Source organism: Xiphophorus couchianus, chromosome 2 (assembly GCF_001444195.1).
Source record: "Xiphophorus couchianus chromosome 2, X_couchianus-1.0, whole genome shotgun sequence".
NCBI classification, from domain to species: Eukaryota; Metazoa; Chordata; class Actinopteri; order Cyprinodontiformes; family Poeciliidae; genus Xiphophorus; species Xiphophorus couchianus.
Genome location: NC_040229.1, coordinates 13876758 through 13904213, shown reverse-complemented (window position 1 = coordinate 13904213; position 27456 = coordinate 13876758). Strand labels below are relative to the sequence as shown.

The window sequence follows — 27456 nt, the reverse complement described above, 5'->3', positions numbered from 1 at the left end:
AGCTGTGAAATAAAATTCAGCTTCATACTGAAAGAAATACATGATATGAACTCCAAGCTTTCCTACATCAAAATTAAGCATGCAAAGGAAATCCAAAGCGAGCTTCATTTTGAGACTTTACGGTAAATGAGCGAGTTGTCTCCTTTTCCATGCAGCGCAAACCGCAGACTGAGGTCACAGTTAACAGAGATAGTTAAAGACACTCCGCCAAGGTTCGTCAAACTTAATGGAACAGAGATAATTTTTGGTTTAGCAGCAAGTTCCAGATCAAATCACTCCAGCATCCTTACAAATGAAGTGATGGAAAACAGGCTTAAAATTTTCACATTTTTTTAAAGCTATTACACAACTTTCATCTACATCGTAATACAGTGAAAGTAACAAAAATAAAGCACAAGAAAGATTTCTAAACCTCGAAAATATGAGTATCAGTTTGGATGCATAAGGTAGGTGTCCAAACTACATACATACTTACCAATCTGTAATTTTTCTCTCTGTCTTGGAGAAAACATATTTTTCAAAAGATCTTCATGTTAGTACTTTATGTTGTTTAACCAGTTAGATTTTTTTCCCCAATACATTGTGAGGAGAAAACTGTCTAAATTAGATATATTTTAGTAAACATCATAAATGTTAGTGATATTTATGATGTTTACTAAAATATGTCTAATATGATTGTTTCAAAATGTGATAATGTGATATCACATTTTGACCCTGAAACAACCATATTTTTCAAGCTGTAGACATGCAGCAAAATGAATAATTCAAAATGTCCACACACCAAAGTAAAAAAAAACGAAAACATAAAACAGAAATAATTTCAAATAGTTATATTTTTCTTGTCTACACTGAATTTAACCAATTTAAACACTTCACAGTGCCATGGACTAGAAATAGCTCTATGGGAAATATGTGTCCAACAACACCTCCTCTCAGGGTCATATGTATATATTTATTGAGCAATTCAGTTATTGACTGATTTATTATTTTTACGTCCTTCTCTGGTAATCTCTCTTGATGCGAGCTTGTATGGCAGGTGTTGTCCTTCAGTGATTCCCGAGAAAGACTTTGGATGTAAGCTTTTAACTCGCAGCAGCTGCATTTTGAACCTTATTGCACTGACATGATCAAGTGTATATTTAATCCATTGCTTCAAGCCAGCAGAGTTGGATCCAAACAAAGCAATGACTTTTTTTCTTGATGACTTTCAATTAAAAGTGATCTCTATGACAAAGTGCATATGGTTATAACTTTTGGTTTTCATTTCTTTGTTTAGGCCAAAGCCTCGTTCTGGAAAATCTGATGTTCTCCTGCACCTATTTGTGGGCGTGCTATTAATAGGGCCCCCACTGGCAACACATGCATGTCTATGATAGGCGGTTACAGATTTTCCTCACACACTCTAGCCCCAAAGCAAAACCGACAACCACTCAATGGTAAGCTGGATAGTCTAACCTTTTTCATAGAGACAAATGCTTTGGCTCTGCTTTTGTGACATGGAAGTCAATAGCTGATTTTATGTTTGTGCCTTAGCCACGAACAGTTCAACTTGATAGTGCATGCTATTTATAACTCACTTCAATCTAAGAGCTTTGCTTGGTCAAAGGACATTTAGTCTAAACTTTGTCTCTGAGTAAAGGTTCTGTTAGTATTATAAACTTACTTTATTTTCACCCACAGGTCCTTCAGCTGAAGAGGATCTTTTTATTTCCCAGGGAACTTTTACATGGACAGCTCAGTTCATTTTGAGCCCCCCTTTTTCCCCTCCTTCATCGTATATTTTTTAACCACAGGTTTATATATCTGGGATTTTTTTCTATATTTTTTTTTGTTTATTGCCTTAGTGGACAATGACTTCCAGAAGGCCAATGACTCGCTCATTTTCTGGCAATGGGAGAACCAGCAGCTTCAGTGAAGAGGAAGGCAGCTCTTCCAACGGCCGATCTGAGAGCCGCAATACTTATCTGTCCAATGTTAGGCCTGAAAACAGGTAGGGGAACTTCTTTTATGATCCAAGTCTTTGTTTGCATTGCTGCTATCATGGTAGTCTCTGAGTCAGACGGGTCAAGTTAAACAATCAATAAGACCTGCAGAAAAAAATGTAGGTGGAAATGTAAATAAACAATGTTCAGCACAAGAATGTTATCATAATGAGTACCTAAAGTGGCTGATCCAAAAAAAGTTTCCGTTTTAAATTGCAAACTATCTTAGAGTTAAAGTGGTTCTTGTACCTTAAGAGGAGCGTAGTTACAACAGACCAGGTGAGTTAAGATGATCCAGATTTTAATTATACACTGACGCTCCTTCATTTGCCTCCTTCTGAATAGCTATTCAAGGTATTCTCACTACAGACCAGCGAGGTAATTCCCTATTTTAAAACATTCCTCCCGAGATCCCAACTAACATGTTAACCACAAAAACTGGTTTATCCCCAGAATGAAGCCAACGCGTTTTAACTGCCCAGTGTTCAGTTCAGTTGACACCTTTGTTTTGCTTGATCTCTCACATGTTTCTGTGTCACCTTTTTCTTTTTTACAACCTCGCCTCTACTAGACATTTTCATTAACATGTTGCTTAAGAGCACCCCATGAATGTACTGCACCGAGGTGGAGAGGACACTGACTCTAATGTGGCCGTGTTTCCTTCTAGGAGCACGCTGTGCAGTGTTATGGCTCAGCTGACTGAGGACATACAGCCATCTTTTGAGACCACGCTGAAATCTAAAGCTGTGTCAGAAAACTGCAATGTGAAATTCACCTGCGTTGTATCAGGTAGAGCCGCTTCCTCGTCTTGTCTTGTCAAAAACCAACAAGAAATTCTTGTTGGTTTTTGAGAAACTGAAATTTCTCAGTTTGAAGAGATCAATACACACAAAGACACAGGATGTGACTAATATGGAAACAAAGGGGAGGATTTAACTCCTTGGGCATTATATTAGATACTTCCGGAATTTAAGAGCACAATAGACTGGTTTGTTCTGGGTGTTTTTAACTGCAGGCAGATTGTTTGGGTGGGACCATCTGGCTGCAGCAGCTGTTAAGCGTTTGGCACATCAGCAACATGATGCAACAGACATGAAACATGCTGACTCTATTATTCATAGAGGCAATAATAAAGTAGATCCATGTTGAGTTTATTATGTTACCACGTAGCTTTTCAAGAGAATATGCTGCGTAAACAATTTCACATTTGTAATGCAGCACTTTGTGGTGTGAGGACTTTATTTATTTATTTTTTTTCAATATAGGTTACCCAGCCCCAGAACTGAAATGGTATAAGGATGACATGGAAATGGATCGCTACTGTGGACTCCCTAAATATGAAATCCACCGAAATGGGAAAACTCACACTCTTCATATTTACAAGTATGTCTAAGGAATTTGTCCAAATCATATAGCGTGCCAGTGAGTCTGATGTTTACATACACCCATCACTGCCATGAATCACATTTAATCCTGGGCTTTTAATAATGTGTTTCAATCATTCTTTTTCCTGGGTGGAATGATCAGACAACTGGCAGCTTGAATGAAATTAAAATGTTATATATGAATTTATATGTGTTATATAATCCACACAGGTATATATACAGTATATATATATATATATATATATATATATATATATATATATAATTTAAATTGGCTGTTCTTTGGTCATCGTTTTAACATGATGACCAATAAAGAAGCTGCAAAAGTGATTCCCTGAAATTAGTTGCTACCTGCATTAACAAGACCTTTGGGGAAAACTCTTACAGACAGATGAGACAAAGATTGAGCTCTTTGATCCCTGTCACAAGAATTATTTGTAGGAGTCAAGGTGCCCCTCTTGACTCCTGTCCTTAGATTTGAAGCTTTCAAATCTAAGGACAGTGGCTCAGCTGTGAAGATTCGTGGTGGCATCTTGCAGGGGATCTGTTTGGGCTGCCAGTGAGACAGGAGCATGATACAGTTTATCATCTTCATCATCAAACCTTTGGCTTAAGAGTTGAGACTTATACACAAGTGGGTGTTCCAACAGGACAAGCTCAGAAGAGGCTTTGCAATGAATATAGTAGACTAACACCAAGCGTCTGGAACTGCCTCAACAAAATTACAAATATTTGGATTATACTGCCAATAACAGAAAACCAAATAATTTAAATGTGTTCTAATGTTTATAATTAGAACAGTGGCCACTTATCAATCATGAAACATACCAGAAGTTTGTTGATGATTCTAGAAAGAGCTAGGTTTCTCCACAACCCACTGACAGATATTTATCCAAATATTACTGGAGTTGTATGTCTTTGAAATGTTAGACTCAAACAAATTAACAATAGGAGACCTAAATTCTGTTTTTAAAATGTATTAAAGCTGTTTATTGTCTCATCATTTCACCAAAAAAGAATGGGTTAAATGCACTGGATAAAGTCCAACACTAACGTGACATTAATGTTGTAATTCCTGCATTCAGAGTGATGCAATGACAAAGTCAGAATATAAGAACAGGATTTTCTTTTTTCAGCTGTACATTGGATGATGCAGCGATCTACCAGGTCTCAGCCAGCAATAGGAAAGGTATTGTCTCCTGCTCTGGAGTTTTGGAGGTCGGTACCATGAATGAGTACAAGATCCACCAGCGATTCTTTGCTAAACTCAAGCAGAAAGCAGAGAAGAAGAAAAGAGACATCGAGGAGAAAGGCAAGAAGGACAATAAAGAAAATATTAAGAAAGAAGAGCAGCAAAGTAGCCCAGAGCATCCATACAGGAAACGCTCTGTGCCACCACTGGAGGAGAAGCCAGTGGTGAACAACTCTGCCACAGCAGAGCAGCCTGGGGATGTAGCTCAATCAAAGGCACTTATTGCAGAGGGCAAAGATGCAGGAGACATCGCCTCTGTAAACAGTTCTTTGGAGAAAGAAGAGTCAGCAGAAACATTGGCTAAAAAGAGAATAAAGATGTCAAATGGTGTAGATATTGGGGTCAACACCAACATTAGTAAAAGCCATATGATGGGGAACGGAGGTGAAAATTTATATGATGGCGGAATCAGTTTGGCACAGTTTTTGGCAGAGACTATTCAGACCCAGTCTGGTGAGGAAAGTCAGGAGGAGAAAGAGACGAGCATAGTTACTTTAAGAGATAATAAGGAAAATGATACTGAGGAGAAGTTGGAAGAGCAGAATGAGCAAGAATGCATAAGTGAGAAAAGGAGACAAGAGGAAATAGTGATAGACAAAGAAAAGAAAAAGGAAAACCAACCAGAGGCAGCACACACAACAACTCACAGCAGACTCCAGAAGCCCAGTAGTTCAGAAGTCAAACATTGCAGCAAGAGTCAAAAGGATCATGACCAGCATAACATTCATACCTCCATATCCTCAATGCTGCACTCTGTTAAGGACTTCTTTTTTGGTAAGAGCAAGAAGGACTCTTACAATATCTCGCACACGGACAATGAAGATGAACATTTTGACCACTCAACAGTTCTCCCTGAACCAGGTATGCCTCCATCATTTCAGCTGCAAGCAGGGCATAGTTCTGAGGTCCTGGAAAATGATGTTGTACCAATGGAGACAGATAAGGCATCAGAACCCTCAGAAATTGTGAAACAACAAGCAGCACCAGCAGAACCTATTCAATTTAACTGTGAAGACACAGGTCTACTACAAGATCATAAACTGATTCCTGAGATCGTGAATGAATCTGCAGGAAAGAGAATAGAAGAGGCTAATGAGACTGTGGAGGCCATGGAGGAATCTACAGAGGCAGAGAGGAGCAGTCCAGTGGAGAAAAAGTCATTGTCTGGGTTTCAAGTTCAAGCTGAGGTAAGTAGGCAGTCTCTCTAGGCCGCTATCTGTCATTTCCAGATTAAGAAATGGTTTTATCAAACAAAGTTGAGCTACACCATGTTAATTTCTTAACGTCAGGTAACCATAACATAGCATGCACATAGACATTTATGATTGTTTGCTATTTTCCTCTCACATGTGAAAAAGTTAGACAGTGCAATTACTTCATGGCATACAGTGTAATGTCACTGATATACTACAGATAAAGTGAGTCATCTATGAGTGAGCAGAGTCGAGAGTTAGTGTGTGTGGGGGTGCGTGTGTGGAGAGTGGAATAGGGAAGTTATCACAAACTTGCTGTTGATGCATGTGGGGGTGGGGAATATTGGACATCAAAACTGCACAGTGCGAGACAGCAGGTGAAATATCTTTGATGTCGGCCTTTCTGATTGGAACACTGGTGCGTCAGAGATTATGATGAAACATGAACATCTGAAACGGCTCTTGCATTACTTTGCTTGGCAGATGGCTGGGCAGGTTCGGCAAGGAGTCGTAGAGAGCCTAGGGGCAGGTTCCAGCATGAAAGGAGGGCCATGTCACTGTGGTCAGATTCCTCGCTGACCCCCAACCACCTCCCTCTTTGGGTGTCCTAAAATAAACCTTTTCCTCATGCAGCCAAGAGGGTGGTGGTCGGCAGTTCTTTAGTCATCTTACTCTGCTCATTTGAGAATTGTTTCACTTCTGACGAAACATTGCTATATTTAAAGTTTGCTACGCTTGAAACACAATCATGCATGTTCTTGCTGAGCTTAAACCTTGGACTATACTCCATATCTGACTGTCTAAAAGTGTTGTGAAAATGTATGTGCCTTCATGCAGAATCTTTTATTAATGGAAAAAAGGCATTGCAAACCAGTCTGGCTTTATGTGAAAAAATAATTGCCCTCTTGTTGTATCATGAATGAACATATCTTGGTTCTGTTTATCTAGCCACACCCAGAGCTGTAGAATCTAGAAATCACTTAAAGAGAACTTACTAATCTAAGAAAGGAGGCTAAAAGAACTCAAAAAGCCCCAATCAAAAGAAATTCAAAAAAAGATGGTTACAAGCCTTTGGGACTCCAGGAAACCATAATATCCATGGAAGAGTTGCAAGACCAAAACCATTGCTGACCAAAAAGGCCACAAAGGCTTGCCTCACATTCCTAAAAGAAAAAAAATATCATGATGATCTTTTAAGAATTTTTTGTGGAAATCTGGTGACCCAAAATGTGGAACTTTTTGGAAGATGTCTGTTGAGTTACATCTTGCATAAACTAGACCAGGATCTCTGCATAGATTTTGCATATTGTTCCTGTGCACTCAAAGGTTCTCTCTGGGTATCCTGGTTTCCTATCATAGTCCAAAAAATATGCATTTAGGTATAAGCATAAAATGCATATTGTATGCTTATATTTGTTATGGTTGTTTTTCCTATGTATCAATATAAATAACTAGCAGTTGTTGCTGCAATGGATGGCATAAACAGTGACTAGGTTTAAGTGGCAATTATTTTTTCATAAATGGCATTTTCTTCATAAATTCAATCATCATTGGGCGTGCCATGGTGGCATAGGGGATAGCGCGACCCATGTTTGGAGGCCTTGAGTCCTCGACATGGCTGTCGCAGATTTGACTCCCGGACCAGACGATATTTGCCGCATGTCTTCATCCCTCTCCTTCCCCCTTTCCTGTCAGCCTACTTTCATTTAAGGGACACTAGAGCCCACAAAAGACCCCCTGGAGGGGTAAAAAAAAATAATAATTTAATCATCATTATGAATTTACTTTTTGTTTCACTCAGGCTCCTTAGGTTATCTGTGTCCTGTGAAAAAGGGAACTGAAGTAAATGTGTTTATTCGCACATCTGTAAAGTTTGTAGCATACGACTTCTATGATTGTGTCATCGGAGAGAGTTAAGTGGTTTTTTTCTCAAATGGCTGTTGCAGTTATTTATACAGCAGTGTCAAAGCACTTAATTTGTACTGAATGTGACACCAGTTCCCATTCCACAGAAAGCAGTCACTTCTTGTTTTCCTCATAGTCACTGTGAGCCAAGCATGTTGTCACGAGGAAACACTTGGCTGCTGGATGCCTTCTGTATAAAACTGAAACATGTGAACATGTGCATAGATTTTGCATATTGTTCCTGTGCACTCAAAGGTTCTCTCTGGGTATCCTGGTTTCCTATCATAGTCCAAAAAATATGCATTTAGGTATAAGCATGCAGGCATGGTTGTTTTTCCTATGTATCAATATAAATAAATAGCAGTTGTTGCTGCAATGGATGGCATAAACAGTGACTAGGTTTAAGTGGCAGTTATTTTTTCATAAATGGCATTCTCTTCATAAATTCAATCATCATTGGGCGTGCCATGGTGGCGTAGGGGATAGCGCGACCCATGTTTGGAGGCCTTGAGTCCTCGACACGGCTGTCGCGGATTTGACTCCCGGACCAGACGATATTTGCCACATGTCTTCATCCCTCTCCTTCCCCCTTTCCTGTCAGCCTACTTTCATATAAGGGACACTAGAGACCACAAAAGACCCCCTGGAGGGGTAAAAAAAAAAAATTAATCATCATTATGAATTTACTTTTTGTCTCACTCAGGCTCCTTAGGTTATCTGTGTCCTGTGAAAAAGGGAACTGAAGTAAATATGTTTATTTGCACATCTATAAAGTTTTTAGCATACGACTTCTATGATTGGGTCATCGGAGAGAGTTAAGTGGTTTTTTTCTCAAATGGCTGTTGCAGTTATTTATACAGCAGTGTCAAAGCACTTAATTTGTACTGAATGTGACACCAGTTCCCTTTCCACAGAAAGCAGTCACTTCTTGTTTTCCTCATAGTCACTGTGAGCCAAGCATGTTATCACGAGGAAACACGTGGCTGCTGGATGCCTTCTGTATAAAACTGAAACATGTGAACACCACAAGCAGGAACACCGAAAGCATTAAAAGACGATTATGTATGTTGATGTTTAAAGAGTTACATGTGTTTCACCAGTAAGTCATTTAATGTTTGTCTATCATAGGTTATGTTACACAACCTAGTGACAGCAAAGAAAATATCTGTCAGCAGATTTTTTGTTTTTTGTTTTTACACAGATTTGTCATTCTTTCACTGCACAGTACTTTGTGTAAACAGCACACCTTTGCCTACAATGTGGGGAATTCCTGTGTCTGACTTAATTGAGCACGCAAGAACTTCTAAACTCTGCTGCAGTTCTTTTGGGGGTGGTGTTTGTGTTTTGTTTTGTTTGAATTTTTTGTAGTTAGAGCTGTGGACCTTTGATTAATGATTAAAAGTAGTTGGAGTAAACAGAAACTTCTGAATCCAGACTTCTAGACATGCTATTGGACCTTTCCGTATGTACACACGTTTGGTTTCAGCTACCTTACATGTGACATGAGGTCAGTGTCCTAAAATAAACTGACAGCTTATAAAACTGAATACTTTATTGACTTGAAAGTCACTTTTTTGTTCTCATCATTGTTTAATAACTGATCAGCTTTATTAAATGACCAAAGAGTTTTGCCTGTCTGCTTGGCTGTATATGATGGCATTGTAATACGAAGTCTGCCAGGAACTGTCAGTGTCAATGCCTCTGTTGATTTACAACAGAAATACTTGTCTGGGTCTAAATGTGTCACACTGTCAAAGGTCAATGCTGTAAGTTCTTTTTAATGAGCTTCTTAAAAATATTATGATCCCACAACTTGGCTCAGAAATGTTTTAAAGAAGGTGTCTGTTTACCACCTATGCATCTATACAGCATAAGTAAGCTGTTTCAAAATATGTTCATATTTCTTCAAAAATCCAGTCTCATTGTCATAATAACTTCATATTAAGAAGTTATTCTTATTAAGAAGTTATTCTTCTTAATATGAAGAATAACTTGATTAACTTTCTATGAAGCTATCATAATCCTATTTAAAAATAAAGAATCATGAAATATATGGGATTAAGAACATTAAATTAAGCAACAACCATTAAAAATAATTAGGAACTAGTAATTAATGAAGACAATAATTAAGTCTTAAATCTTACGAAGATTATATTATATTAAGAAAACCACAATACAAATATAAAAACAAGACACTGCTACCCTAATTACTAATTTAATGACATGCAACTACAAATTACAGTAGTTGATGTTTTGTGACAAGGAATTGAACAAATAAAAATGTTATCTAAACTCACTAAAGATTTGACATTTGTAAATATCTTATTGGTCTCTCAGGAGCCTGAAGAAAAGCATTTTCTGGTCTAATTTTAAGTTTTATCCCTATTTTATTCTGAGAGTGAAAAGGAAAATGAACCAAGATTAGGAACCAGCTTTGCTCTGTCAGCTTTTTCACCACTAACATAAAACTGAAGAGTACTTAACTTTTGCAGGACCACGTGTGCTGTCTCTTACTGAACAAGCTTGTAGAGCTGCATCTGTGGTTAACACCTATGTCTTTCTCTGAAAGTCAACATTTTCATCAGAAGCACTTTTTTTTATCTTAGGTAATCCTAATACCAGCAGGCTGAATGTTCTGTTCCAATTTCTTAGATGGCCAGCTTCCTCAATTTGAATCACGTATGTAATATTGCTTAAAAATAGTACAAAGTAATGCTGAGCACAAATCCAAGTAGTGAAGAAAAAGCTTGACTACTTGCTGGAGCTGTATGCTCCAGCAAGTAGCATACAGCTACTGTAGGCAAATGTAGCAGCATCATCAGCTGCAAATGTAGCAGCATACTATGCGAAGAAAAACAATGATCACAACGCAATATAAAGTGTTTATCAGAGGTCTTTGTCCCAGTGGGATAAACCTTTTTGGGATGAGTTCAAACTGAGCTGCTCACTAAGATTCTAAGGTTCTTAGGTGAGGGAGACATCACAAGCCAGTCAGGGGAAGACCCAGAGTACTGAGACAGCTATGCAACACTAAACACATTTTTTTCTATAGATTTTCATATTTTTCAAAGACATTATTCTCTATTCTGGAGGTGCTTTAATGTCAACAGTGATTGTTTCATTTTAAGCAGACCACGGTTTGTTTCTTGAAATATCCTGAGTCATTTGGGCAGGTGTGAAAGAGCACCTGCCCACCCTAAGAGAGGCAGTGATTATGTATTTACTAGAAACATAAAGCTGACTTATGACTTTTTTTTGCATTGATTTTTCATACATGTAATCATTGAGACCTTAACATATCTCTCTGCATACATTAAAGCAAGTTGTTTGGATTTTGGAGAAACCTCAGAGAATTCATAAATGTAAAGCTTGAATGCACTGCCTTATACACTGTTTATTTAGAGGAGAAAAGTCTTTTTTTTTTTACTTTAACATCAGTACAACTTTTCTATCCTTGTTGTCTCTGAGAGATCTTTCATCCATACTGCAAAAGCTGCAGATCTTTCCATTTTCTTAAAAACAAACATTGCTGATGATGTTTTTCTTGTCCTGCTTTTGATTTGACCTGACCTTTTTTTTAATCTGCTACCTGTTGGCTGCCACCCACTAACTGGTTTTGTCTAAACTAGCCAAATAATATGGGTAATATCCTAAGAACCTCTAATATATTTACACTAATATATTTAAAAAAATAAAAAAATACATATTTATTATTAGCCCTATAGGCAGTTAGGACATTTTGAAGAGACTGAGAAAAAACAGGTCTTGCATGCATGTAATATAGTAGGTGTTTGTATGTAGTGCAGCAAGCAAATTCTGTTTCAAAACTATTTTTAGGCTATGTGAAAGACTATTGGAGGGGATGTAGAATTAATAATATTACTTTTTATTTCATGTTCTAACAGGAAGGAAAGAAAAACTCAGAAATAGTTTCAACCATAGAAGAAGAGCTACCACAAGATCAGGGGACAGGTCGCCCACTTGTTCTTCAAAAGCCTAATCCAGATTCTGGAAGAGATGACTCTTTATCTCAAAAAGATAAAGAACACTCCCTTCCACCCCCCCTTCTTAAGGTAGAAGATTACTGCACATTACCTCAAAGTGTTATCTCATTAACAGAAAACCATAACCCTGGAGTAGCACTTATGGAAACTTTAGAAAAGGAGGAGGTCAGTGTTCTTAATGTGGACAAAGAAACGCCTGACATTCAAGAGTATCACTCCTCCCACAGGCTATCTAAGGAAGAGAAAGCTGAAGTGAAATCAAACAAACAACCCTGCTTGGATATAAACAAATCTGAGATTACAAAGATATCATTCTGTTTTCCAGAAGACAAAATCAAGCAGTGTGAATCTGAAACACCGAATAGGGTGCTGCCTGCTCTTCCTGCCACGGTAGCTTACAGTGCAGAGAAAGATCATCTAAAAGAAGAGGCCAAACGCTCTTCGCTAATTCAGGAAGCTAATGTTGCATATCCGCCCTCTGAAGTCCCACAATGTTTAGAAATGGGTGACCTAAAAAGTCAACGTGAGCAAGCCACTGTGGTTGAGGAAATCGCAGAAGACCACCAACGTAAAACCCTACCCAGTTTAAATTTCAAGGAGATGTGTGAGGTAAAAGAGAAATACAGTTCTGCCTCACGGGATGATGTGAAAATGAATTGGTGCAACAGCCTAAAAACACAAGAGCAATTGTCTCTACAAGTTGATAATAGAGAAGTGAGGAGTGAAAGTTCACAGCTAGAGTCAATAAAAGACACAATACTGGATGATGAAGAGTTGAGCAAACCAAAGACACTTGTAGTAACAGAAGACAATGCAAACAGCACTTATGTTCTAGAGGAACACAGTAAAACTTCTTATTCAAAAAGCAATGACTTAGCTTGGAGTGCAGAGCATGATTGTAGCACGGTAAATATCCCATCAGTCCAAATATCTACCACTGAAGACATCCCAGATATTAAACTGCCTATGCCAGAGATGAACATGAGCGAAGAATTTATAATTCCAACCATCAATACAATGGAACCTGATCTGAAAGAGTGCACTCTGCCTCTAAGTATTTTGGTTCAAAACAAGCCAGGCTTAAATGATTTGCAAAAACATGATGAAACTCATGAGTCAAAGACAGGAATCCAAGAACAGAGAGAGGCTGATTTCCCAGGCACAGTCCCCACGCAGAGAGGAATGCAGCATACTGATGACCTCTCACCTACAGAAAAGTTAAAGGAAGTTGCTCAAGAAATGGACGAACACCAAAGCAGTGCACAGCTCCCTCTCATGGAATGTGCTTCAATTCCTGTTATAAATGTTTCCTGCAGTGATGATCTGGAGAGTAATACATTGGGTATCAGCAGTGGAGGTGGGACAGAAAATGAGGCTTTCGAAACTCAAACAGAGACTCTGTTTGTGGTTCCACCAATATCAGTCTCTTGTCATGAAAGCGGAGCTGAGCTTAAACCGCCTGCTCCCACCAAGACGACAGAAACCGAAACTTCAGCTGACACGCCAAGGGGAACAAAGCAAGGTATAACTGAAAACCTGAGTGAGAAGCCAGAAATACCTAAAAGAAAAAAATACTTAAAGGAAATCTCTGATAAGAGCCTAAAAGAGAACACACCAAGTATGGTTGGTGAAACTCCAATGTCAAAAGTTGGTGGCAGTATGCCAACTTTTAGTAAACCAACAGATGACAATATTGTTCCTGAAGCACTGAAGCAAAAGTCCCCAAAAGACGCCAAAAGAGAGAGTTCTGTTGAGGATTTTCTAAAAAACAGACCATCTGTTGAAAGACTAAGCTCCAAGCCCCCAACATACCCATCTTTAAGTCCATCCAGTCTACGCAAATTTATGTCCAAAGCAGCTCCAGAGTTGGACAACGAGACTACAGCCAACGTCCCTGCAATCTCTGTGGAAGATCGACAAAGCGACAAGGCAGATGAAGATTTCAGCGGGGGGTCGACGCCAACATCATCTCTCTCCTGTGAGAGCAGCCCTCGGCTTAAGCGCCGGGACAGCCTGACACTTATACGTTCTGCCACCCCTGAGGAGTTGGCCTCTGGAGCACGACGCAAAATCTTTATCCCAAAAAGAGAAGAAGAATTGGAGGGAGCAGTGTTTAGTGTGCTAGAGGGCAAGAAGGAAAGTCCCTATATGTCACCAAGCCAGGCTCGCAGAGCTACATTGCTACAAGCCTCCACGGGACAGAAGACTCCACCAATGGAGAGGCGCTCTCCACTGATGAGTCGCAGAAAGGCTACATTGGAAGTGCCAAAGGTTGTGGAAGAGACTCCCACCATAGAACCAACCAGCGCTAAGGTAGAGGAAAAACCAGCTGGAAAGAAGACAGATCCTTTGAAAGGTAAACAATCAATAATTTTCATTCATAATTTTGTCCTATGATTAAAGAAATAGGTAATGCTATCTAGGAAGAACTTTAGGTCAACTTGTTTTTCAGAATTTAACATTCAATAAAATATGTCCTGGGAATGAAATCCCCAATAAGTTCTTCACATACTTTTACAGTGTTTATTGATTTTAAGTACACTGTTTCTCACCAGCTCCCCAAGTTATCCGCAAGATCAGAGGAGAGCCCTTCCCAGATGCTTCTGGACACCTGAAGCTGTGGTGTCAGTTCTTCAATGTGCTTAGTGACTCCACCATTAAGTGGTTCAAGGATGAGGAAGAAATACTAGAGATGAAGAGAAGGTAAACCCCCCCCCCCGCAGATGTTTCACCAAAGATCAAACCACAAACATTTTTAGACATACTAAAAATAAATTAAAGACATAAACTAAATTATATTTACATGATGCGATCTTTGACAACCAAATGCTGGACAAGTTGTAAAATCTAGACAATTAGGAAATAAGTATTATTTGGACCCCCATCCCCATGGTCCTCTGTCATTCTCATATTTTCACTGCAGAGTTGACCAGCTCATGTGACTGTGAATCCCACAGCCATGGCACAGAGGGGCGATTCTCTGGCTAGACACATAAACTGTAATATGACACAATATTTTCCCATCTCATGGGTGCATTATAAAGTCTATATATGTGCTACTGGTTGCTGTGTCAGCAGACTGCTTCCACATAACGTGACTTCCTTACTTAGAGTGACACCTTGTGGATTTTTGATGAATTTGAATGTAAATCTAACGAGGCTCTCATTTCGTTTTTCTCTCTTAGTGGAGGAGATGAAAGCCAAGTAGCTCTGGCAGTTGTGCATGCATCAAGCCAAGACTGTGGAGTATATGGGTGTTCAATCAGTAATGAATATGGGACCGACACAACTGACTTTTTGCTCAGTGAAGAAAGTAAGAAAAGCAATCAATTGATTAAATTATATAATTCAATTTAATTTAAAATATTTTTTGTCCATTTTTTTGCAGTTCTGTCTGAATTCTTACTCAAGGAGGACTTGGAAGGTACTTTTCATTGCTTCTTAAATCTAGAAAAAAAACACATTATTGTTTTTTTTAACCTAACCCTGCTTTAAGCCCACCTGTGTTCCTCCTTGGTCTTCATGAGGCTGTTGATTCACTAATGTCCTCCAACAAACTTCTGTGGCTCTAACAGAGGGTCACAGATGTTTATACTGAGATTAAAATACATACAGGGGGGACTCAGTTTACTAAAAATATAACTACAGAATTTTATTGTCTACTGGGTTTCATTTAGCTGTAGTCAAGTAGAAGGGGGTGACTAGAAATAGCCTAAACTCTTTTCAGATTTGGATTTGTAAAAGATTTTTTAAAACAATATATCCTTTTCCAGTCACTGAATAATTATCAAACACTTTGGTTTATTAAATAAAATCCCAGTAAAATACATTGATGCATTGTTGTTGTGTTGAGACAAAACGTTGAGACACTGAATAGATTTGCAAGGGACAATAAAGCATTCCTCTATATATTTTCTCCAGTTGGAGAGGAGATCGAGATGACCCCACTGGTGTTCACCAAAGGCCTGGCAGACAGCGGCACTTGGGGGGAAAAGTACTTTGGTCGCATTTTTACCGAGACTGTCCACATTGGGGAGGGCTGCACTCACAAAGCCAGCAGGGTGAAGGTTATCTATGGCCTTGATCCCATCTTTGAGTCCGGAAGCACCTGTATCATTAAAGTTCGAAATCCCATCGCTTATGGGACCAAACAGGAGAGCACCCTTGCAGAGAGAAATTTGGACATTGCAAAGCAAGTGAGTGCAATTCAAATTGCAATGTGACAAATCTAAGCAAAATATAATAAACAACTTTTTTTTTTTTAAAGGAGTGTAAAGTCCAAGACATGATCCGAGAATACTGTAAAATATTTGCAGCTGAAGCGAGAGTAAATGAAAACTTCGGCTTTTCATTAGAGTAAGTACTGCTTGTACAACTGAAGTATAAAACTATAATACGCTACTTTTGATAACCCTAGTAACATATCTTGGTTCTTACAGAGTTATCCCTCGGTATCTAATTCACCGCCCTGCAAACTCTGTGCCATATGCCACAGTGGAGACTGATCTTACAGGAGACTTTGGGAAATATTGTACCATAGATCTCAAAGGCAAGCTGTTTTCACAAAACATTTCAGAGCTGGATCAGAAATGCTGCACCTTCCAGCATTGGATCCATCAGTGGACACATGGAAATTTGCTGGTCACTCAACTGGAAGGTAAGCCACACATATAAGTTATTAAGGAAAAAGTGATCAATTATGTAATTTGTGATTAATGCAAAGAGATTTATTGATATTCTTTTATTTTTGTAGGCGTTGAAACAAAAATTACAAATATTAAAGTTGCCACCAAGTCGAAAGGGTTTGTATCTCCCTCTCAATATGCAGATGTTTCTGATTGTTTGCTTCAAAATCAAAATGCAAAACCAGATTTGCCTCCCGTGTTTCAGATATCAAGGACTAACTGAATGTGGCTCCCCGCAAGTATTTGACCAGTTCGTGATGTATCATCAATGCAACTACTACTGTGGACTTCTTGGGCTTCGAGCACTTAAAACAGATCTGCAACAACCGGCCAAGCTAAAGGGCTCCAGAAGCCCCCTGCTCAACCGAAAGCTAGGCTCCAACAGCCCACAGTTGCAGAAAAAAGGGCAAAGCCCACAGATGTCTAGAAAGACCAACGTTAGCCCAAAAGTAGCCAGGAAAGCTCAAGAAACAGATAATAATAACTCAGATGAGAAACAAAAGCCCGCAGAAGGTCTTTCCTGAGGTAGGAAATAAGACTTTCATTTGATTCCGTCATGACGAATCATGAGATATGCGACTCATCTCTAGTTCCAGGCTTAAAAAGACAAGGACCCTAAAGAGTAAAAGCTTAGCACACCAAAGGTTATTAAATCCTGCTTATGAAGAAAATTGGGAATCCCCTAAATATCTCAACGTTGAAGATAATCCTTTCCTTTATTTCATAAGTCAAAAGTGCAATACAACTAAATCTTTTCAAGAAAACTATTGTAACCATTAAAGTAAATATTTTTCAGTTTCCCAAGAGTCTTAGCTTCTTAGTGAGTGGAAAGAATAGTGTCTCCAAGCAAACTCTGCCAAATAATACAAAGGAAAAATCAACAAAGAGGTATTTAAAATTAAAAGTTTAAGTTGTACTGTACCTGACCGCAGCCACTGAATGTGTATGTATTATTACTGAGTGTGTACATCTGTGATGTAGATTATATAGAAAAAAAATATTAGTACACTTAAAGCTGCCATTGCATCTTGTTTAATTTCTTTAAACACCAAAGTCCAACACACGCTGTGGAAAAGCAGCATTACATTAAAGGTTTCATTGGGCACTTTGCTTTTGGTTTTATAATTACTATATATATGTATATATATATAGTCTATTTATTACAAGTCAGTATGTTTCATCACTTTTTGCAGAATTTGAGGTCATGTTTTTGTAAATTGATCTGCAAATCAATATGTTTGAATGTAAAACAATCCCAGTGAATGTTCAGAAAATCATATTTTCCACGTTTATGAGGACTGCTGTGAAAGATTTATGAAATGTGTTGAAATAAATCCACATTTCATTGTGATAGCACAATTGTTTTAACAAATCCCTGGTATGTTGTTGCAATTAAAGCAGAATTTATGAATTTTTACAAATCATTATCTGTAGTGCCAATAGGTGTAAAAATGTGCTGTATTAGCTTAACTTGTGAACTGTAGCTGAATAATAAAGCAGCAACAAAATAGCAGGAATAATTTTTAAGAATCCTTCGATTCCTTTTCCTGCATTTTATCTTAAACAATAAGATTGAGTAGAAAAGGAAAGCTAGAAATCTGACCAATTTTTAACAAAAGCCTTTTCTGTAGAATTGACATAAAAAATAGAAATGTTCAGGAATTTCTGGAATGGGTTCAGTGCTAATGATTAATGAAGTTTCAAATTTCAAAGTATTTCTTCATACTGCATGAATCTGTAATACTGCCAGAAAGCACAACAATTGGGGAAATGTTTTAAATGAGGCAAAAGATTGCTTTTATGTGTACATATAAAGGACAAAATCTAACATCTGTGTGAAGAAAAGTGACATATTCTTGAGGGGAAAGATGTAGAAAACTGACTGTTTGCACTGAGTGCTCTCTTAGGTATCTTACAGAATGTCAGCTGATGTATTTTTTTTCTTTTTTAAATAAATGCATAAAATCATATCAAATCCAAGCATTAGTTTTATTTACAAATCTTTTCAGAAGTTCGTATTCAACTTTGCAATTATCAGCAGTATTGAAATTTGCTACACACTTTAATTCAACCTTTTTACATTCACCAAAGTTTGGATTTAATAAATTATTGAAGCAAAATAAGTGCTTCACTTGTGTTAAATAAATTAAATTACAGCAAATTTAATTAAAAAAAAAGATCAAAAAATATTTCCTATGTCAAATATTAAAACCTTTACATTTTTTATTCCTACTACTATATATATATATATATACATATACACTTGCATAGAAAGAAGCTGGGCTGCATGCAGAAAATAAAAAGAATCCAAATACATTTGCTAATTACCAGTTGAAATTAGGCATGTTTTGGTAATCAGACTCTTATCAGAAACCCTGTAATAAAAAACTAACTGAACAAACAAAAAAATAAAGTACTAAATAAGGGGTTATTTGATCTTTTTATGCTTTTAAGATTATTCTAAGATTATTCTTAATAATATGAAAAGTCAGACCAATTTTTCTTTTGTCTTTGCCAGAGATGTACTTTTATATGTGTTTAAAAATGAACAGAAAATCAAGCTGATATAACTCTCTTTTTGACAACAAAAAGAAAAACTACTTGCATTGTAATTTAACACTTTTAAAGAAACTAACATTACCACTTTTTTCACATTTCTTTTCATGCCCTTGACAGATGTACGTATATTTTCCCTTTTGAAAGAAAACATCTACTCAACTAAAAATAATACGAACCTGCCTAAAACAGAGCCACACAAAATGCCTTCTAACAGTTTTTATCTTTTTGGCATAATGTTTGAATTACAGTTGCCTCTTCATCAACAGGTGGAACTCACAAAGTTTATTATTTATTTACTTCTTTTTTTGCAAGTGCAAACTTCATGAGGATTTTTTTCTTTGTGCTGGTCATGTCTACATGCAACCTGACACATCATTAATGTTACAACACTGGCAACAGTTTGACAAAAATATTGTGACATTTTGAACAGTATTCCAAGGTTCCTCAAACCAGATGGTGCCATTGTTTATGGTGCTGCAAAACAAATTAGAAATGTAAGAACAAATCTGATGTATCATACAACCTTTTTTTATTGCACAGTTATCATAAAGAACTACATAAATAAAAATAGAAATGTGTACCTTTCAAATAAGTCTTGGCAGCACTTTTTAATATTTTCATCAGTATCAGCGAAGGGAGACGTTTTAAACAACTGCACACAGTCAAGTGGGGGAACAAAGAGGAGTCCTGAAAAGCAAAGTTACATCTGGTCTATTACATTGCCTTGAAACAGACTCTGAAATTGCACAAAAACAAATTTTTGACTTTTACCAGCAATGCAAGCGTTGACTAGAGACGTACAAGTCCCAGTGATCATGGCTCTCACCACCAGAGCTGAGATGTCTCTTCTTTTTGGTGGGCATATGGCAGCTATAAGAATAACGTGTGAAAAGGAAAGAAAGAAAAATATTACTGTAACAAAGACTCAATTATGGGTTTAAAAAAACAACAACATGATAATGTAAAACAAAGATACTCACACAAGCCTCCAATCACAATGCCAAGTGAGCTGAAATTGGCAAATCCACAGAGAGCATAAGTTGTAATTATCTCCGAACGAACCTGAAACAAGAGAATCATGTTTTTTTCTGTTGGGTTTTTTTTGGCGCTTGAACATTATTTTCCTTCTGTTTTTTGCCCTATGTTCTTAGAAATGCATTCAAATTAATTTAAATATCAAGGAAATGCTTTTTCTCAACAATTCTCTGTCAGAGTATTGTGTCTGCTGAACAACAGTCAATTCAGTAGTTTTCAACATCAATATTTAGACCCAAACATAATTTATCTACATTAAAAAGCTTTTTATATTGGTTTATGTAATGCTACAAGAATTTTGGCTTCTCATTAGCTATAAATTACAATTATCAAAATTAACAGAAATAAACGCTTGAAGTACAGTATGTCACTATATGTAAAGTTAAAATTACATAATATATGGATTTTACTTGTTGAAATAAATTACTAAAATAAATTAACTTCTGATATAATTCATTAAGTTACACTTGTAATACTTACAGATATCCACATTCTTTTGCCTCCAATCACTTCATCAAGTCCATTGAGTCTGTTACTCTTCAGATCCGACAGCTTCTGATAAGCGACAAACTCATTGAGGAAGAGCTTTGTACCAATAAGCTCAGCCACGGTGAAACTCTCATCATATGGTATTCCCATCATGAAGGTGATGGGCATGAACACATATGAGCAAATTAACTGCAAACAGCAACAAAGAAATAATTAAATTTATACCTGATTGCTTGCACCTTTTTTTTTTAATTACTAAATTATACTGCAATAATTAACTGTAAAGTAGCAAGTTTAGCTTCTGTTACCTCAAAGGTGATTTCAGGATATCCAACCATACCTCCAAGCCAACTCAACGCGCTATTTATGAAGCCCAGGATAGCAAGAAATGCTATGAGATTAGCTGCAATGTTAGCAACAAGGCCTATAGATGCAGATGCACCGCTGCTAGCAGCCTCCAAAATGTTCTGTTCATCTCTACAAAGATAAATAAATTGTAAAACAATTTTACACACAAAGCAAACAACTAAATCAGTGCTGTGAAAAAAATATTTGCACCTTTATTTTGTGTGTTTTTACACCTAAATGTTTTAGATAGTCAAAAAAAGATAAGAAAAACAATTCATTCTGATCAAAGATATCTCAGAATCAGAATATTCTGTTAGTTTTCCAGTGATGTTTACTTTATCATTAAAGTTAAAGAGGTAACCCTTGTTGGTAATAATCGGGTTTGGGTGTGGCTCAAGACTGCATGACTTACTAACAGTGATGATTACTGTTTCACAACACAATAGAATGCTCTGAAAGTGCAAACTCACCCAGCAGCCACTTTGATGTTCTTTTCTGAATTAAACTGACTCTCTTCTGTCTCGGGATAGGACAGCTTAGACATAGCCAAAGCACATGGTGCAGCCATCACAGAGGCCGATATCAACGAAGACGCGTCAATCTGAAAAAGATCAAGTTTGCATATACTCAACATGTTTTACCCAGGTTTTTGCTACGTTTTGCTAAATTTAAGAACATTTCGGCAGATTAGTTTTAATATTTCACATATACTGACATCAGCAAATTCCAGTCTTTGTTTTCTAAATATTACACATTGTCAGCATTTTTCTCATGTTCAATAAAATTTTAAAAGATAGATTGCATAAAACCTGTACCTTCTTTATAGGACACATGTTGTTATGTTCAGAAAGTGATGGTAGGTTTGTATATGTAAAGTTTAGTTTGAAGTCTTTTAAATCATCTCCCAGTATGTTGCAGCAAATTTGAACATTAGAGACAAATCAGAATTCCTTTTATTGTCAATGTGCAAGAAAGAAAGCGCAACACATCATCAAAACTGCTTCAATGTGGTTCAGTCTTAATACAAACTTAGCAGGCAGGAACACAGAGTTCTGCTCTTTTAAGTTTATTTCCACAGAAGAACTTATCTTTACAAGCCTCCTCTGGGGAGGAGAGAATACTTTGTACAGCACAAAAAGATTTTCTATGGTTCATGAAAGTTCTGATCTTTCATAAAACATGAAAGTTTATGTTAACCTTTTCGACAGTTTTTTTGCACCTACTGAGTTTATTGTAATCTTTTGAAGTCAGTTTTTATCGTTGACATGTTGTAGGTCAACTACAACCCCTGCCAGCCCAGAATACTCCCAATTTGTGCACAGGGAGTTGGGAGTACTCTGCTTAAGGCAACAAAGACCAATCAAGATTATAATGATCATAGTATGACCTTCATATTTTCTTACCATTGTCAGAATGTCGATGTAATATTATTTTGGGAATTTTAAAGGTGTATTTAACTAGTTCTTTTCCTTTGTGAAGTGATGATAAAACCAATAAATCCAATGAGGTTGAAAATCAAGAATCTGGTGTTGAAGATTTTTTCTTTCAACTCAGGCTTGGACACAGCCTCAGTGTGTCCAAACAACACTGCAGCAACCAAGACTCTAACCTACAATGAAGTGAAAGAGGTTTCAGCATCAGCGCCACCGTCCACAGTCAAGGGCCCTGGATGTAATATTGTGTAATGTGCACCACGACTTTTGACGTACAAGCTGCCTTCATTTTGTTTAAATTAATTACCTGAACATGCCTTTTATGAATTTACATTTGTATATTTTCATTCACTCTCTACTTCCTTTATATTTTACTTTTTATTACTATAAACTAGTACCCTTTTGTATAGAAAATACATTCCAAATATCTAATGGGCAACAGATTAAAGGGTTGCTTTTTTTTTTTTTTTTTAAATGAGAACAGGTGGAACATTTTAATTTGATACCTGCCTGTGCCTGTAATATGCTGGCATGTGAAGAACTTTATCTCACCCCAAATGAGATGAACGCCCCCATGACGCTGCCTGCAATAGTGGCAAAACCACCAGTCATAACAGCATGGATCTCTGATTTGGTCATGTCCTTCAAATAGGGTCGAATCAGCAGCGGAGCTTCAGTCTAATGCAAAAACATAAACAGTAATTAGGCATATTTAACAACTTCAGCTTTTTTCTACACTTGATATCATTCTTGATTTGCTTGCCAAACTAAGAATATTCCCTTTAAAGTGATGCAAAATGATGAAGGGCATACCTGCCCAACAAATATGTTTCCTGCCACGCTTAAAGTCTCAGTGGGCGAGGTTCCCAGCGTTATCTGCATAGCCCATGAGATCTGCATGGACAAAAACACATGGCTTCGAGTTACAGTACATTATAGCACACACACAGAGACCTACAGAAATATGTGTGATGCTTTAAGAGACATTTTTTACCTTTAAAATGAGCCACTGCATTGCACCCAGAAAGTAAAGGACAGACATAATGCTGCTGAAGAACACAATGATGGGTAAAGCCTGATAGGAAAGTCATAAATTAGTTCAGTACATTCAGCACTTGGTACTTGAAGTGCTCATATTTTTCAGTTTTCCTACACACTCACTTGAAAGGCAAAAATGTTGCCAATCAGGTCACCAAAAACAAACGATGATCCCTCTTTGGTGTAGTCAAGGAAAATCTGTGATCATATGGTGCACAAATGAAAGAAAGGTAATAAAAGAAACAGGGGTAAATTATTTAAAATGGTTATTAACTTTATAAGTACATGCAGGGAGATGACAAGTAGTTGTTCTGTTTTATCACATGAAGTTAATTTACAACTTTGTAGATAGTTGGAGCACACTTTAAAAAGTAATTAGGAGGCACGTGTGTACTCATATTCTGCTGACTTAGGCCTGGATGCTCAATAAAATTGCTGAAGATAAGAGTGTATGTAGATTCACTTAGTTAAATATTACATCACTAACTCTGTTTATCATATAAAGAAAGCATGTAGTAGAGAGAAACATGTTTTGAGAATAGAATAATCTCTGTCACTCAGTGGGAAAATTGTCAGAGAAATAGAAGCGCACATATGGACATGTTAAAAAACAAAAAAAATGAATACTTTTATTATTACTGATATAATGTAGATATTCATATTATTTAAAAATGTTGTTTGTTTATAATATATACTGTTCTTTATAAAGCTGAAGCCTATTTGTGAATGTACAACAACAAAAAATGGTATTGTTTCTATATTTTCTTTAATGGACTCATTTAATCCACAAAAACAAAGTCATACCTGCACTTGTTTTCCAAGCCAATCGAAGGCTACAAGACCTGGTTGGGTTCTTATAATGAACAGTCCAATACAGAACTGCAGTCCCAGACCCCAAAACACTGGCCTCCATGAGATCTACAAAAACAAAGCTGTTATCTTTATCACTTTATTGGGGCATGTTCATTCACTTAATACAGGGAGGCACTTCAGCTGAATCATTAAATCACGAGAGCAACCAAGCTTAGTGATATCCAAGGTCTCTGTGAAACAGAAAACGTGACTGATAGAAGCCATGCATGTTTTAAAAGAGTTATAAAGGACTATTCATCGTTGATTAGAGCCTGTGCGTGCCTAAGGGAACTCACCATTGCCCTGTGAGCCGAGAAGAGGAATAGAAGCACGATAAACATGCACACACCTCCGAATGAGATCAGCTGCTCGGGACGTTTGCGTGTGTCTAAAGCAAGCCACACCACAAGCAGGCCTACGACTGCTAGGACGAAAACCCTGCCAGACACAAAAGAGCAACATGCATTAGATGTTTAACATGTGCCATCGTTTAGGGGGCTGCTTTAACACAGAATACATTACATACATACATACAATTAAAGATGTTAAAACTATTCACCATTTTAGCCATTTCAGGTTGGATTTGAAGCATCGAACTGCGGGTTTGAAACACCGGCTGATGCTTTTCCCCTTGTGCTTCTTCACAAGTTCGTATGATACAGCAGCAATTGCCAGACAAGTTAGGACTACGAGAGCAATGGCCCTCTGGAAATTCAGCACACAGGCGGCAATAAAGTAAGCCACATATCCTGCAGGGAAGAGTACAAAATAAGTTACTTGTAATAACTGAACCAAACAAAAACATGTGCATAAGTCCTTACTGCACTAGTTTTCAAACTTTTTTTCTATTACAAGTACCACATAAGTGATTCCAAACACCACCGAACTATTAAATATTTTTAAAATAGTACAATAGCAGGACTTGGAATTATTTAGTTTGTTGTGTTAGGCAGATCCACTTCCACCAATGGTACTTTTATCACATTGTCTTACCGAATAAATCTCTGCTAAATGAATAGACTTGGTTTATTACCTGCTCCAAGTATGCCCAGCACAATGTACTTAAAGATTTTGGAGTGATCCTTGATATAATGTTCTGTGGCATCAATTGGCATGGAAATCTTACTGAAAGATTAAGCAAATAAACAAACTAAAAAATACAAGCATGTTACATTTTCTTTAATGCTTTCTATCAGTAAAACTTTCTTCAGTGATTGAAGTTTTCGTGATTTGGATGTACAGTGAACCCTCGTTTTTCGCGGGGGTTACGTTCCAAAAAGGGGAAATCCGCGAAGTAGTAACCATTATTTTTTTATAATTAGGCTATTATACAATGAAATACTCCATAATACATTGAAACCAAAGAACAAAACTTTTTTACAGGCCCAAACATTTGTTTAACAAATAAAAAGTAGCCTACTGTATAAACTTTTTTTTTTTTTACAAATAACTACTGTACTGTAAAATAATAATTTTAATAGTGACTCGCGTGTATTTCACTGCTCTTCTGACTGAGCCGCTGCATCCTGACTCCGCTCTGTAGCGTTTTTTTCTTTTTTTTTCTTCTAAAGCAGGTGTGTTTTTTCGAGAGAAGAACATAGTTGTCGGTAGTAGCTGTCGCTCTTTTTTCTTCTGGGCAAAAAGATTCTTATATGAGACCCAGAAAAAAAAAAGTTTTTGAATTTTTTTTTTTTTCACTACATGACTCTTTGGAGTGAAAAAACATCACTACAGTTGAAAAAGTTTCAAAACATGTTATTATTTATTTATTACAGTATGTCCTTTGGAGAGGATATCGGGACTCTCTTGTGGCAAATATGAACACATTTTGAGGCCCAGCATGTCCTCTCTAAGGACCAACAGGATTTAACACAGTGGCATGTATGGTTTCAGAGTTATGAACAAAAAAACCTATGTCCTCCACAGAGGACAAAAATGTATTGCTGGGTCTCATTATATAAACCGACATGCCACCATCGATTATGTTAAATTTGGCAAGCTGTTTTACGTACGTGTACATATTAAACCGCAACGTTGTTGATACACAGGTAGAGAAGAAGCGGAGAGACTGTTTAGCCAATCAGAAAGCAGAACACAATGCACTACGCAAATCCGTGAAAGGTGAACCACGAAATAGCGAGAGTTCACTGTACTGCAATTAACACTTCATGTTGAATGAGGCAATAGGAGTGCAGAAATGCTGTTCAGATTTTTTTTATAGACAGCCACATGCTATAGGTGTAAACTAGACTTCCTGGGCATAATAAACATTTACATCCAGGAGGACTCTCTAATTACAAAACAGTTTCTATGTTTGCAACACAAAACTTAAATTTCATAATCGGACAAACCTGAGGTATGATCCTAGTTTCTTTCCTGATTTTACAGGCTGACTTTTGATGCTGTTTGTGTCAGTAGTTTTCTCCTCCTAGCAAGATAAAGGCATTTTATGAAAGCAAAAGAAATACGGTGTTACTTTCTTTGACTGATAATGAAATAAATACTTACCAAAACTTCAAAAGCATGGTTGTCGATGCCATCTTCAGGGTTTTGGCTTAGATTTTTAAGCTTGACACTGTTTTCGTCCACTGAAAAACATAATCATTGTTTACTTCTACCCAGCAGCCAATGTGAAAAGCAGCTTCAACTTGCAAACAAACAAGAATGCTTTTTTTAGGCCGAGCCTCTGGGAACATACGAGATAAAGCAGTTTAAAAAATAAAAAAAAAGCCTACAAAGTCCTTAGGGTTATCATACAACCCAAAAAAAAGCCAGGTGAAAATATTTCAAAATACATAGTTTAATTCAAAGAAAAGTAGAGCTAATGGCTTACTTTCTGTGTCCTCCCAAACCGAGCTGTCAAATGCTGGACTGTAAAACACACCTCCAGGAAATATACTCTGCCCTGGAAGCATGTTATTATTAATTAACAGGCATGATTTCCTTTCTCCTTTTTTACAGCTTTTTTAGGAGGTGAGAGTCAGAGGTTAGAATCAGCGTCACTTGGCGAAAAAGACAGAATGGAGCTTACAAAACAACACATGATTGCACATCATGCTGACTGTGTTTTTAACTGGCCAAATTACTAAAACAATAAATGATAAGATGAAAAGTAAATGATGAATCATGGGAAGTTGTTATTTTTTTCAACTTTTCAACTTTTGAAGGAGTAGTTTGAAGGGACACACCCATGACACACTATTGGCTGTAAAGACTTTTTGGGGGGTGATAAAAAGAGTATAAATGCCATTAGGTTCTTAAATAAATCTATTACAGTTTTATTACCTGAAATACAA

General features: G+C 37.1%; 2 protein-coding genes across 3 annotated transcripts; one reads left to right on the top strand and one right to left on the bottom strand.

Annotated features, from left to right (window-relative positions):
* Positions 1-114: 114 nt before the first annotated feature.
* Positions 115-18376, top strand: alpk3a (alpha-kinase 3a). Of its 2 annotated transcripts, XM_028038469.1 has the most exons (15): positions 115-1436; positions 1681-1990; positions 2328-2360; positions 2650-2771; positions 3248-3365; positions 4504-5806; positions 11623-14077; positions 14277-14424; positions 14907-15034; positions 15110-15145; positions 15643-15917; positions 15989-16077; positions 16161-16378; positions 16475-16523; positions 16612-18376. In XM_028038469.1, exons 2-15 carry the CDS (start codon positions 1851-1853, stop codon positions 16928-16930), a joined length of 5433 nt encoding a protein of 1810 aa, XP_027894270.1. In that variant the 5' UTR covers positions 115-1436; positions 1681-1850; the 3' UTR covers positions 16931-18376. The 2 variants fall into 2 exon arrangements, with proteins under 2 accessions (XP_027894270.1, XP_027894278.1); XM_028038477.1 differs by lacking the exon at positions 2328-2360.
* Positions 18377-18381: 5 nt separating this feature from the next.
* slc28a1 (solute carrier family 28 member 1) lies at positions 18382-27308 on the bottom strand. The gene is made up of 18 exons (XM_028038485.1): positions 26994-27308; positions 26669-26748; positions 26512-26588; positions 25194-25285; positions 24720-24909; positions 24457-24598; positions 24113-24226; positions 23432-23506; positions 23265-23345; positions 23084-23164; positions 22823-22948; positions 21308-21438; positions 20798-20966; positions 20481-20678; positions 19946-20027; positions 19737-19835; positions 19547-19652; positions 18382-19439 (listed from the first exon to the last, which is right to left on the bottom strand). Exons 1-18 carry the CDS (start codon positions 27073-27075, stop codon positions 19319-19321), a joined length of 2046 nt encoding a protein of 681 aa, XP_027894286.1. The 5' UTR covers positions 27076-27308; the 3' UTR covers positions 18382-19318.
* Between the last annotated feature and the right edge of the window lie 148 nt (positions 27309-27456).